This window comes from Nomia melanderi, chromosome 2 (genome assembly GCF_051020985.1).
Source record: "Nomia melanderi isolate GNS246 chromosome 2, iyNomMela1, whole genome shotgun sequence".
Taxonomy (NCBI): domain Eukaryota; kingdom Metazoa; phylum Arthropoda; class Insecta; order Hymenoptera; family Halictidae; genus Nomia; species Nomia melanderi.
The window spans coordinates 19,249,218-19,262,919 of record NC_135000.1 but is presented as its reverse complement, the minus strand read 5'-3'; the positions used below and the strand labels follow the sequence as shown (position 1 = coordinate 19,262,919).

Genomic DNA, 13,702 nt, shown 5'->3' with positions numbered 1-13,702 from the left:
ATTACGAATGCTGTATTATTCTCGCAATCTTAATGACCTCATTAGTACTGTCCTATATAGACATTGCGCGGCAATGTTTACATGTTGAATCAATAAATGTGTGAGTGAACTAAACAGTCATCAGCCAAAAATTGTTCGCGGAGAAGAGCAGTGACACCTGTCTGTTGTTACGAGGCGGTTAGCCATCGGGAAACCTGTAATTACACAGGGCGAATGAACAAGTTTCCTTTTGGGGTCGCCATTTATTCCCGACTGTCTAAAATTTGATCTCACACTACTATTAACCCCTTGCCACACTATTTAACGAGGTAAAGTCCGGGCCATAATTATGGCGACCAATATCTCACTCGTGTTGTCACCCCGAGTCAGACTCGTGATATTTATGTTTGGTCTAAAATTTGTATCACGAGTCAAACCTGTTAAAGTACGGCAAGAGGTTAAGGTGAAAAATAGTAAAATTTCTAAAAGGTGTAATTCGGACCAGCCAACCAGAATTTTCCAAACGGTTCCGCGGCCGATTACGCGGCTCGCGTTCATTCTCGCGTCCATTCTCGCGTCCATTCATTCCTTGCGGCAGGTAACAAACGTCCTCGTGGCGTGATGCAATCTTCCAAGGTTAAACGTCGCGCCGCGGAAAAATGGTACCGGGTGGTATACGCGTGCGTGCACCGCACAGAAGTACCCCGCGCGGAGAAGTTACCGTCGCGTATAGTCGATTTTAGTGGAGGTTGCAGGCCAGGGGGGAGGCCTCGTCGTTGGACTTGAGTCGTTAGAAACACGCCCGTGCGACATTAGTTTCGCACGGTGAGTCAGTGGAGCTGACCGTTTGCTCGGGTCGAGGCACCCATAAACATGTCCCGTGCAATGCAGCTGGACAGGCGACACTGCGGTGCATTGCAGGCGACCCAGATGCCAAACGCGGGAAAAGGTATGGCGTGAGTTACTAAATAACAGGTTCTACCCTAACCGCAGACCGGCGAGCAGCCCTTCCTCCTCCGCCTTGCGATGTGCCTCTGAAACGAGCAGTCGCCGGTATTAATATTTATAAATGGCACTTCGGACAGACCGCGTGTAATCGCTTCCGCGCGAAGGAGCTCTTCGCTCATTTTCTAGAGGCTTCTCGTCTAACGTTTGAAGATCAATCTCGTTGAGCGAGTGATTCGTCTTGTTTGATGTTTTTGAACTTGATAGTGACAAGTTTTCGTGAGATATTGATGCTTCTTTGTTATGTATAACTCTGTTATTTTCTTGGAGATACTCGCTGGTCTTATTAGATATAATCATTTTAGGAATGCGTATGTGTCATTTTTCTATGTTCATAACCTTGGCTCAGTTCGAGTGTCGAAAATTTAAGGGAATAACCATGTTCAAATATACAATTTCTTGTGAAAGACTAACATAGGGGTGATTTTTTTATGTATAGAAAATATCATATCAGTCTGAATTAAGTAAGTGCAATGTGTAATTAAAAGATACTTCTAAAAATCATACTTTGAGTGTCACTTTCCGTCTCACACTGATCAGAATTGACACGTACCGTTATTATCGATAGCTTCTTCATAAACTGCCCCGAATTTAGATCCAGTGAACATTGTACTCTACTTCAGCGTCTCAAAAATACTCAAGACCTCAAATTACCCAACACCCCAGATTCAAAGTACAAAATTAGCGGCCACTTTTACCAGTGGTCAAGCGTAACATAAATTTCGGTTCCAACGGTGGAATAAAACGAAAATATTTTTAACGGATTTAAATAAAAATTCAGGTTTGTATCAGTCTCGATATAAACCGTGTATTTTTTAGCGCGGCTCTCTCTGAAGTGGAGTCTCGGCCGTTCCGCGGATTATCGAATAATTTGTTCGGGCCGACGCGTTTCGGTTCCCCGGGGTACCCTCCGGCGCGCTTTATTTTCGCGGGTAATCAATATGTAAATAAATGACCATGCTGGGTTGCTGTTGCTACCGAGAAACATGCATGCGCAGCTGGACAGGACACGGGTGCCGGCCAGGGTGTGCGCGTGTGTGTGTTGCAACAACCCAGATGCCAAATGCAGAGGAAAGAATGGCGCAAGTTTCTAAATAAAAGGCTCTGCCTTAACCGCAGGAATGTTTTACACACCTTCCGCGGAGAGCACGGCAAAAAGTTACGAAACTCCCGCGGACTATTTTTAGACGATCGGCGCACGGGCGTGTGCACCGTGCGTTTCATGAACGTTACGATTCTCGAAGCTCGCTTATCAGACTTCCTTATCACGGGTCTCGTGAAATATTCATTGCCGGAATATTTTACGGCCGCCGCCTGGTAAGCCACTTTCGATTTGATATATGCGTCCGACGGAATTCAGAACACCTACGGCAATTAAACGAAACGGCACTCCGCGACGCTAATTTCCTGGCAAAAATCACACCGTTTCAGGAAACGCAAGGGCAGAAAGTAATGGAATATGTTCGTTCAAAATCTTTGCCGACTGCTAGACTCTGTTTGTGCATTGAATCACTAAATCTATTCGAGCTCGTAGAGGTAAAATGTTCCTTGAATATCGATGTCAATTCAAGCTGGAAGATACTTCAGTCTACATAAATGAAAATGATATTTCCGTTGCTTTCTAATGATATATGAAATTATCTAAGGAGAGAAAACTTGCTAAAACTCACGTATAATTAATTAACTCTTTTACGATTCAAGATAACGATCCACCGTCGTCGTATTTTACCTTTCTACCAAAAAAAGAGAACTAATTTTCCATAAAACTTTTGTTATTTCTATTACGAAAATCCTTTGAGTTCTTTATGAAACACTCCTAGAAACCAATTAATACTAAAAAGTTACGCAAAACGATAATGTGATGGTGAACCAACGCATAACGCACGTGCACAAAATCCACACAACTTTCCCACCAATCAACCCGTGCGGTCTGCGTCTAAAAATGGCGAGGACTGTGACAGCTGATATAGAGGAACAAGGATATCGGAATAAAAAATGAGGAATAAGAAGAATCGGTTCGTCGGAGTAAAAAGGTCGAGAAACCGCTCCGGCTTTCCGTGGAAACAGTGTAGAGCTCCAAGGTGAACGACTGAGCAACCACCGCTGCCGGACGATCATCATCCAGGGCGTCGAAACGACCGTGGACCGTTTTGCTCGGTGCAATTCAAGCCGTGCTTCCCGCGTCTCGACGCGATATCTGCTCGAAACATGATAATTCTAGGAACGAGTCTGCGGCTCCGATTCAGCAGACGAAACCAATCGATGATCCAGGATCGTCGGTTAGAAGCGATCGCGTGAGAAAATCCGGCCGCCGCCGCCACCGCTGCTGCTCCACCGATGCACGCTCTCTGACGTAGGTATACCGGGTTGCACGCTCGTTGCACCGGTTCTCCGGTGCACGGTTAAAACAAACGTTGCCGGAGACGCACGCGTGTTCTTCCTCCTCCGTGGCGAACTTCGCGTACACAGGATGTTCACGGTATTAGCTCCCGGTATTTTTTTCTTCGCGAATCATACACTTCAGAGAAGAATGAGGAAGAAAGGTTTTACTATTTCTTATAAGTATCATGAGGATCCACGTAATTTCTTTAAAACGACGGTGTTCGCAAAATTACAATGTTATTGTTGTTTTAAATCAGTGAGAAAATATGGGTATCAATTTGTAACATTCATTGGTATCGTTATACGTGAGAAATACAACAAAGATGTGTTGTAACTGTTGCTTACCTATCTTTGGGGAAGTTCGAAGTAATCGAACATGCAGTATTTAATATTGTTTATAAATTAATCTATTCTCATCATACTTCGATAATAGCTCATCATACTTACATAACAGCCATAAACCAATGCTCAGTTACCCTATATCTATGCACGAAAGAAGAACTTCTAACAAAGAAGTAAATTGTAACTCGAAAACAGGATCTTAACAGACATACGTCTGTATGTACTTTCTTATTACTTCGGCGTGTTGAATCCATCCTTTCTGTACTTCTCTAATACAATAAGACAGTCTGTATACGTATACGTATGCTTACACCGCGATCATAACTCAGTCGTGCCTCTCGCGATCGAAGAGCACTATGAATAGTAGCTAATTGACCCAGTTGAACCCCGAGTCGACCGGCACAAGCTACGATATAAATACGATCCCAATACATAACCGGCCGATATGTGCTGGCTATGATAGCCCGCGAATGCTAAAACAACGTTTGCCGGCTTTCCGTTTCCTGCCGCGGAAGGATGGCCCGTTTATGGCGCCGAGTCACGAAACCTGGGGGTTGATGGACGAACTGGGTCGTGGTTGCCACATTAGGTAGGTTCCGATTCTTTGACCCAAGAAAATCAAAAACTGACCTCTTGCCTCGAAGGTAAGTTGCGCAGTGACGATCAGACTGCGGATGTTCGTGGAAATGTCGGTATCAAAAATTAATTTGTAACATTGCGAAAGTCACTTGTTAACGTTTGAAAAATGTTATAAGAGAAGTATGTTAATGCTGTTATAGGCAAAATTGCATCTTAGTATATTCCTTTCGTAGTTTATAGAGTGAAGTGAAACGAATGCAATTATGTGTTATTTTTTCAATGAAAAGTTAATGGTATCGTTGTATTTTTTAATCTAATTTTTCAAGGACGAATGCAAGGGTGCGACTCAAGATGAATAAAATTAATATAGTCAAACATCTAGAAACGATAAACGTCGAATATTAAGTCATGCACAATTATTATAAATCAATAAAACGCAGAAATTATTGCTCGAAGAGATTACATGAAGTAGGTAATGAGAGGTGAAGTCGAACATACATGGCGGTTTAATTTGTCTTTCGAGGTTAACGAGTTAATAAGAGTAAAATGAAATGCCCATAGATTGAGATTGATTCAAAAGTTCATTAAGTTCGATAAAAAATGATATTTCATTGTACTCTGTATATACTTATCCGGTAATGGCGTCGATCGACGCAGAAGAATCTTCCTTAACAACGTGCAATCAAATGTCTATTTCTTCTTTTTTGCTGTACAAGGTGTTTTACGAACGATCAATGTATCCACCTTGTTATTCGTAATTAACATAGTCAGAGTTTGACTGATAATGTAACTTGAAACTCTGGATAGTTAATCGAAGGCCAGAACACGGAAATAGAGGGCAAGTATTGCGTGCGCAACAGACAGTTTTTATCGACCGTATTTCTATCTTTAGCTATTCTACTTTTTAACTTGCCTAGAGGCTGAAGTACCCCGCCGTCAAACATATTTAGCATATTCGTACCCGCTTCCATGTTACACGAACATTAGCATTTTATTTTCGAGATGCGTAATGGTGATTCGCCCAGGAAACACGTGGTTTACTTTTTCCACGTGCTCTTTGAGCATAAAAGTTAAAATTACATTTTAAACTAACACACCGAATTGTCGAAATACTTGATAGTAAAACACGTTTTACAGACACTTAAAAGCGAGTTTCACTTCAATAGATTAAACTACATTGAACTATAGTATTAATTTTGCTCAATCATCTGGAGCATTTATTCAATTACAACATTATTTGTACAAACGCAATATTAGAAAAATGTCTACATAAGTATAAATACCTGTAGAATTTTAAAAAGAATATGTAGAGAGTATGAATTAATTTCATATTCTTCTTTGTATTAACACCTCACCTTATAATAATGTGTCAGACTCGTAGTGAAGATTTCAAACAGAATTTAACAAACATAAATATTATTCAGTTCTTTTGAGATCAAGTTAAATATTCTTCTGTTATCCATTATTATACTTTTGTGCGAATATGACCATAGAATATATCCAGAATTTTTCTCTATGAATTATTAATGACAAAGTAATTGTGTCGTTCATGGTTGAGAAATAAATTGTAGAACAGGAAGTAAATCTCTTACCTCTTATAATTTCCAAATAGGTAAAGAATTCCATATCCATTCCATACCCGTTATGGGTATATATGTACCATAAAAATTAAGCGCCCATAAAATAGAAAACAAAAGTGATCAAGCCACACTGTAAACTAAAGGATTAACGCGATAATCAAGAAAACACGTCGATTCTGGAATACCAGTACCATTTTTGGTAGAAACAACGCGTTGTCCCGCGTCCGGAGAATCTTTCCACGGTCCATTGGAGTCGTCGGGAGCCGATAGACGAGTAGAAGGATCAAGAGATCACAAGAGATCTGGAGATCGAGGGACACCGCGGTCTGACGGCATAGAGGTCCGTGTAGTTGTGATAAATCCAACTTGAGTTACCGAAGATTTATATTGATCATCTCCGCGGTGCAATCTCGATGACCCACTTTCTCGGTCGCACGTGTGCACTAAGAGGATCGACAGTTAATTAAGTTACTATCGTCGCAAGCTTTGTACGGCGTCGATTTAGCGACCGATCGAGTGAATCACGATCTGCCCAAACTGAGAACTATTACGTGGACGACGGCTGCTGACGTCAGATCCCGACGTCTCGATTTACCGATTCCGGCTAGGTGCCGTGCGTATGTCGAATTCCTGATAAAAATCGATTTGCGTTTCCCACGGGGAAAGTATTTTTCGCGAGATAAAGTCGTGTTTGAACGGATGCGATATCGCATCCGGCGTATAAGGAAAATCGCGCGCGGAGTGATCGATGCTCGTCGGACCACGAGAAAAAAATTTCGTTGCGTAAAGCGACGAGGAATCGCGATGATGCGTGTTTTCGAGGTATCGGCTTTCCGGATACTCGATACGTTTGTCACGTCTAGCAAATCGACGATTATGTTTCAGACACCTTTAATTGGTACCGGGAATACCTTGCAATTACATTCGCGAGTCTTAAGAAGCGAGCGTGTATGTGTTTTCCTTTATTCTTTCGTAGGTAAGGTTTAATTGAAACCTTGATTAATTGGGTATTTTTCATGCGCCTAATAATAAAATAAATTAGAGGAAATACATAGCGGAGTAAATGGGGGTGTAATACCAAGTTTCTGCGTATAAATTATTTTAGTTTTTATATTCGGTTTATTATCAGAAATGAATTTTAAACAACACAGGATATTTTACTATCGAATACCGTTTTATTTTATATTTCTGTTGTTATAAATTATTCTCTAAAACTCTTTGAATTTTAATTTCTAAATATTAATTTTGTTTTTATGTTTTAGCGAAACCAAGTGACATATGCTTTATATTTGATTAATTTAATAAATAGGTACAAAGCATATTTTAATATAAAGATTCCTAACTGAATTTTCAACAATCGCGTTTTATGTATTCTAATACAGTTATAAATCGTCGTTGCATACAATTTCAAACTTCTATCAGAAGATTGTACATACTGCTGGTATAGGAAACAATGTCAAGGAGTTAAAATCAATGCACAGCTCCAATAAAATCTTTATCTAATTAGACTCTACTCAGACATATTCGCGATGAACAGATAATCTGCAATCTAGTTACGCAAATTTTTAAAGAACGACGATACAGGAACACTTTAATTAACGTTGCCAACAATTATCTAACACGAATAGGCGTACATTAGAAAAGAGACGCGACCGGCTTTCTACCGAGAGCGAATCAATTACCACGGTCGACGGTACACAGAGCACAATCCTCAAAGGACTCTCTAGCAGCGTGCGTTTGCGCGCGCACACGCTTCGGGACAAAGACGAGAAAAAAGTTCGCCGAACCGCGTGCAGTTCGCGGCTTTATATTTAATGAACACGTCGGCTCATTATTTGTTTCGAGTATTCACTTCTTTCTCGACGTGGAGCTCGCACGGGTACGGTTCCGTTAATCCTTATATTAGCTGCCGAATTTGTTTGCATTTGTTCAAACTTCAATACTGCGATATTTTCGAGTAAATGTTTTATTGGTTTAACATACGGGTTAACAAAAGATGGTTTAACATACGGGTTAACAAAAGATTTAACACCAGAACTATTAGATCAATTAAAAAGGTCCACTTCGAAACTCTATTTTCACAATTAAAGAAAAGGCACAATCGATTTTCTCCGAAATTATTAAATAAATTGATTTAGATTAATCCAAACTGGGATATAAGCGGATTGAAATCTCAATAAATATATTCTTATAAATTTTATAAGAAAATAGAAAACGGACAATTTTACTGATCGGTAGTTTTAGAGAAACAAGACGCATCCCGGCGCTGCCGGTTGATCGTAACGAAATCGCCGCTCGGTAACTCTCAGCCCCCGTGATCAATAGATTAACGTTAACGATTGCCGATTACGCTCGCTTCCTGGATGTACTAATTACTAACGTACCGGCAGGGAAACCTACTACGTGGCTCGTAAGGTCTATTCGCCTGTGACGTATCAATTAGCATCCGAGACCGCGAGTTTCACTTACACGCCATCGCTGTGCTTTTTAATACAACCGATAATTGAAGAGTTTTATCTAGAAACCACTTTAAATACCAAAACTGAAAATGTCATTTCATTACCTTGTAGTATACAATTCAAGTGCATTTTTTTAAGTAGTTGTCAATAAGAGCAGTCATCCATAATACCCATAATACTGAAAGGTAACGTCATTATGACATAACGATGAACATAATTTTGACATTTACAACACTTTCTGTAAAATTCAATTATTAATAATTGGAGACCACAATTTCGTTTCAGCGAACAGAGGTTTTCAGACTTATAATGGAAGATCAAAAGGGACTGAAAATCGAAACATTTCTGTGAGTAAAAACACGTTGGATTAAAAAGGCTCCGAGTACGTTTGAGTAATCAGTAAGAATGTAATGAAGTTAATTCGCTTCCTGGTTTAGCGAACTTTTATAGTTCCAGTTAAAGTTGCATTGATACGGTATCTTGTTGAACGTGGATAATATTATATGGACTTAATAATAACAGTTGAACGAAGGATTGGATGAGCGCGATTAATTGCTGCTACTGCACATTGAACTGTGAATACCTTATAAAAATCGAAACCAGTTAAAACTTTTAATGTAAAAATATTTGAAAGTACAGACCTCATTGTTGCCAAATAAATAAAATTCAGTATTCCCCAATCGGAGGATTTTATTTGACATGTGGATGTAAACAAAACAAAACGTTCGTACATAATTTTATTTTTTAAAGGTTAACATTGACATCATTACGCAAAACCGGAAAATACTTCTGATAGCAGAAAAATTACAGTAATCGTAAAAAATAGTTTTTAAGTTCGACTGTTATACCTTTCTTCCGTGCAAATGATTATACGCGGCGGGGCCGTCGAAAGTAAAGCTGCCCGCACCGGCGCGCTGACGTAACGAAAATAAAGCACGGTTCACGTCATTTTGTAATTTCATAATTATCGTGGGAGCGCGTCCGTGTTGCGAAAGGAATCACGATATCTGAAATGCGCCTGTCACCATTAGCAGTCTCGTAGTTTTTTAGAGAAAGTACCGTTATTCCGGGCCGGCGACATAATTCTAATAAAATGTAGCGTGTAAAACGCAGCGTGAGTCGGTATGAGATCGTGGGCTTCATTAAAATTCAAATAATGACGTTATTATTCTGATTATCATCTCTAACTTAATTATCGCGTGTCCGGATGGTAGTTTAATAACAGGCTATCCCCGCTTGAACTTTCTTTCACTTTACACGCCATTGCTCTTAACTTAATAATGTAATTTAAGTCGGCTCCTGGGACGTATTTTTTTCCGTTTCCGTTCTTTTTTTCCTTCCCATTTTTGTGTTAGTTGCCTCGGTTACACGGGCGAGCGTGTAATCACCGTTCAAGAAAGTAAAGAATCGTGTTCAGTTAGCTGCGTCTGGTAAAGCTAAATGAAGCCAGGGAATAAGAATAATTACCTTTCTCCTCGTGACCTAGTGCTTCAAAAATTATGCGTGAAGGATGTAAAGAGATAAGTCCAGCCGAAAAAAAGGAGAAAAAACGGCAAAAGTACGAAAAAGTTACTGGAGATGATTCAACGAGATAATGTAATGAGTGTATTCGGAGACTCTGTGAAGTGATTCACACGCTTTCATCTACCTAGAATATCGAATTAACATACAGATCTTCCTTATCCGAAATCTCAATTTTTCACCTGGCGTATGATTTCATAAGAAGCGGCACATCTTCCTAGCTGCAGGCAAGTCTCGATATCTCAATACTCGTTTCGTAACGTTCGGTTCCTAACTGTATCCTGCCACCTTTCTCTCCTTTAACCTATAAAACTGCTTTTCCCAAAATTTTATAATTACATCAACGTCACTTGTGTTTAATTGGTCCAATTAAAATATATATTTCTAGCATCAAATACACGAACTTCATTACTATCCAAAAATAGTAACATCCAAAGACACTTCATAAGTAATAAAAATGACACTATAACTCTATAGATTTCAATCATTCTTCAACAGATTCTGTCAAAATAACAATAAACATTGAATTAATAACAACAAGAACAATGTTTCAGTCCAGAGCTTTACCATCAATGCTTCAACCGAACAAAGCAATCGGAGCACTATCAAAAGATTTAACCCTGAACTAGTAGTCACGTTTAAATTAATAACTACAAAAGCAGTAATACAGTTGCAATCAACAATCAAGAGTTTGAATAAGTACACTCTGCAAATGCCTCAAATGAAAGCGAGACATACCCTGTTTTCTGAGCTGTACAAACAATTCTCGTATGGTCAGCTTTGTATCAAATCCATGCGAGCTGCACCGTTCGAAACAGTGGAAACACATCGACGTTAACGAATCGATCCAGGGTTCCGAGCAGAGATCATAGATCCGAGATCTGGTTCAAGAGATCTGTGTCGGCGTTGCGCAAACCGTGATGGAGGCCATCCGAAGCATCAACGGGGCGTCCGTAAACATGCGCTCGTATTACCCGGGACGGGACAAAAGAGGACAGAGACGGATGGTCGGTTGACCCGCGGAAGTACCAAGAGTAATGTCATCTCCGCCGCAACGCGTTGTATTTCGAGTGAAAGTTGATAACAGCGGAATAACAGCGAGAGAGAGGAACGGCATATCGAAATGGCCCGGGCTTCGGGGAAACGGTCCCGCAATGGCCCTCCTTTGTGTCCCTTTCGCCCTGGGATCCTTTGCGGCCGATCCATCCTACCTTGCGTACCCATATATCTTCCGTTTCTTCGAATTCTTGCCTACGTCAGATCGCACATTTGTCTCGTTTACACGCTGCCATAACAGCTTATATAGGTGGGCTACGAATGTTCCCGGAATCGCCTCCATGAAATACGCACTTTTGGCAATAATAATAATAGCCTCTGTTAATATTGTTCTTCGTTGGAGTACATTCGAACGACCCCTTTGTATCGACTTCTACCGGTGTGGGAATATTATGTTGTGCAAGAAAAATTGTGCAACAAATATCGACTCGATAGAAAGTTTGATGGGACCGGCTGTATTTCACGGATTGATTTTGACGTGTTAATCATACGTTGATACAAGTTTTGTTGTAGGGTTTGAAGTTTATTTTTAAGATTTTTGCTGGGAGAATCGAGTTTTGTGTGGATTTCCATACTGTGAAATTGTATAATTTATGTATTACGTGGAATGATGTAATGGATTACTTTCCTTTTTCGATTTTAGTAAATAAATTAGTTTGGAGATTTGCGTGGGTGTTGATTTGATTTTTATTAAAATTGTTATAATATTTCGTTCGACATTTGCTGAAAATGTGAAAAGATCTGTAGTTTACTTGTTATTATAATGCGGTCAAACGAGACTGGGATTACAAGGCGCACGTGCAAGAAGTCACGTGGCCGACCGGATAGGCCCTTGGTCTCCCTCCCCTGCTGTCACGTTGTGTTACTCGCTGCGGCAGCTAATGCTTATTGTTGATACTGAACGTGAGCGAACACTTTAATAATTCAGGTGGTGTTTTGAACATTTCTTCTTCCTTTCGGAGCTCACTTTCAATAATAATTTTTATTCATCTTAAATTTACTTGAACATGCATTCCAACTCATAAATGATGGAGCATTTAATAAATGCAAAATAAACTCGAAAAAAGTGTTTTATATTAACGAAGGTCGTAAATAAATTTTTTCTAAAACTCATCAGAATTCAATAGATTATATTTGCACTAGTTTAAGAAAGTGATGCAATAAAGCGTATATGTTGCATATAACATTTTCTTTTTGCCATATTTATGTACATGTTATACACCTTTATACAAAAATTTATAATTGCATTTGATAATCTCTATAGACTTTTTTATTAAATACCAAAGAGGAACCGTGCGATTACAAACAATTACAAATAATTACAAACACTTAACAGAACAGTAGCGCGGTCCGATTTCAGTTTCTGAATGGTGTCTATGCTGTGGTCCGACTAGATAAGCCACATTGTCAAGTCATTCTACAGCCGGATTAAGATCAACTGGCTGCTGAAGGCCACAAGAGATTACCCTTCCCTATTATTGTTTGGTTACCTGTGCAGCGAAGGAATAAGAAAGGGTGTGCCAAGCTCGAAGTCGTGTCCCACTGTGATTCATGGCAAGGAAAGTGGCCTTCAGCCAATTAAATTCAACTCAGCTGTGATAAACTTAGAATAAAAATCGTCAAATCCCTTAATTCAATAAAATGAATAAGCAAAACTTTTAAAAATTACCAGAAATTCAAATTATCTCTTGGAATGATTCAATTTTCATTTCAAATAAGTGTAATTCATAATGTGAAAAATATTGGATTTATTACATACCTTCATTACTGACATATTAGGTTGTAACTGTAAAAAATCGTTGATCCAATAATCGATTTCCGAGTTTCGTAGTTTTGACTACAGGTGACTGAACCGGAACGGACGTTGATTTTTTAAACGAGCGAACGCGGTGACGTGCCCGAACGAAGATTCTGAATGGGACCTATTCGGTGTCCGCTTAGCCCGCAGGCATTAATCTTCTCGTAAACTCGGTGGGTCCATAAAATCCTGGCTGTCACTATTGTGGGGTTTAACACTGCTCCTTCATTTCTCAACTAGCGATTTTAATTGATCCTGCTGGGAATTACGTTTGGATAATTCAACACTATATGGATTGTTCTTATAGGTTTTTTAATTTCAAATCATAGGTTGAATTTTCTTTTGGCTGACAGCTTGCTCATTTTGTAACACTTAAAATGTTTCTCAAAAAGAAACCGGAAAAATGTATTATAATGTTACATCATTCATTCTCATTTTTAAGTTTTAAGCACCAATGTTTAGTGGTTAACCTAACTTGTAGCGAATTTTTATATTTGAAGGTGTTCATCTTTATGAATGTAATATTACAAATTTTATCTCATAGATTTTGACTATGTCATAAGCATATAATTTCTGAAGATATGATTAATGGTTTTTATTCTGACGCCCTGTAAATTATGACGATAATGATTTATGATTTCATATTAGCTCTCTAATAGCTTCGAATCGAATTAAACGGTTGATTAATGTGTGTTCTCTCTTTGTTGCAGATTATCAGTTCCCGATAGACGTCTCTGGCGTAGCGAAGGACCACCCCTTCCTCGAGGCTGATTCTCTGCAGAGTCTGTTCCGACGATTGCACGCTTTGAATCGGTGTGCCAACATGAAGATCGATACGCATCACACGCACAGCACCAGCCACAGCAAAAGCGTGAGTAGACAATGCTCACAGAAAATTAATATTTGATCTTATCTTTTAACTAGGTATACAAAATAATTCTTTCACAAACACTATACAAGTGCAATTATTTTTTAATTGTATCAACATCTTTTTTTTAATA

General features: G+C 39.3%; 1 protein-coding gene and 1 long non-coding RNA gene across 3 annotated transcripts in view; one reads left to right on the top strand and one right to left on the bottom strand.

Moving 5' to 3' along the window:
* The window catches only part of cv-c (RhoGTPase activating protein), a 408,937-nt gene that overhangs the window by 353,606 nt on the left and 41,629 nt on the right, over positions 1-13,702 (top strand). For both annotated transcript variants that reach the window (XM_076374243.1, XM_031981540.2), the window contains one exon: positions 13,412-13,572. In XM_076374243.1, the coding sequence (XP_076230358.1) occupies positions 13,412-13,572 (161 nt within the window). The remainder of the gene's footprint in view (positions 1-13,411; positions 13,573-13,702) is intronic.
* LOC143176898 (uncharacterized) lies at positions 5,579-6,133 on the bottom strand. Its single transcript, XR_013001415.1, has 3 exons — positions 6,059-6,133; positions 5,880-6,004; positions 5,579-5,800 (listed from the first exon to the last, which is right to left on the bottom strand). It is a non-coding gene; the product is annotated as an uncharacterized LOC143176898 (long non-coding RNA).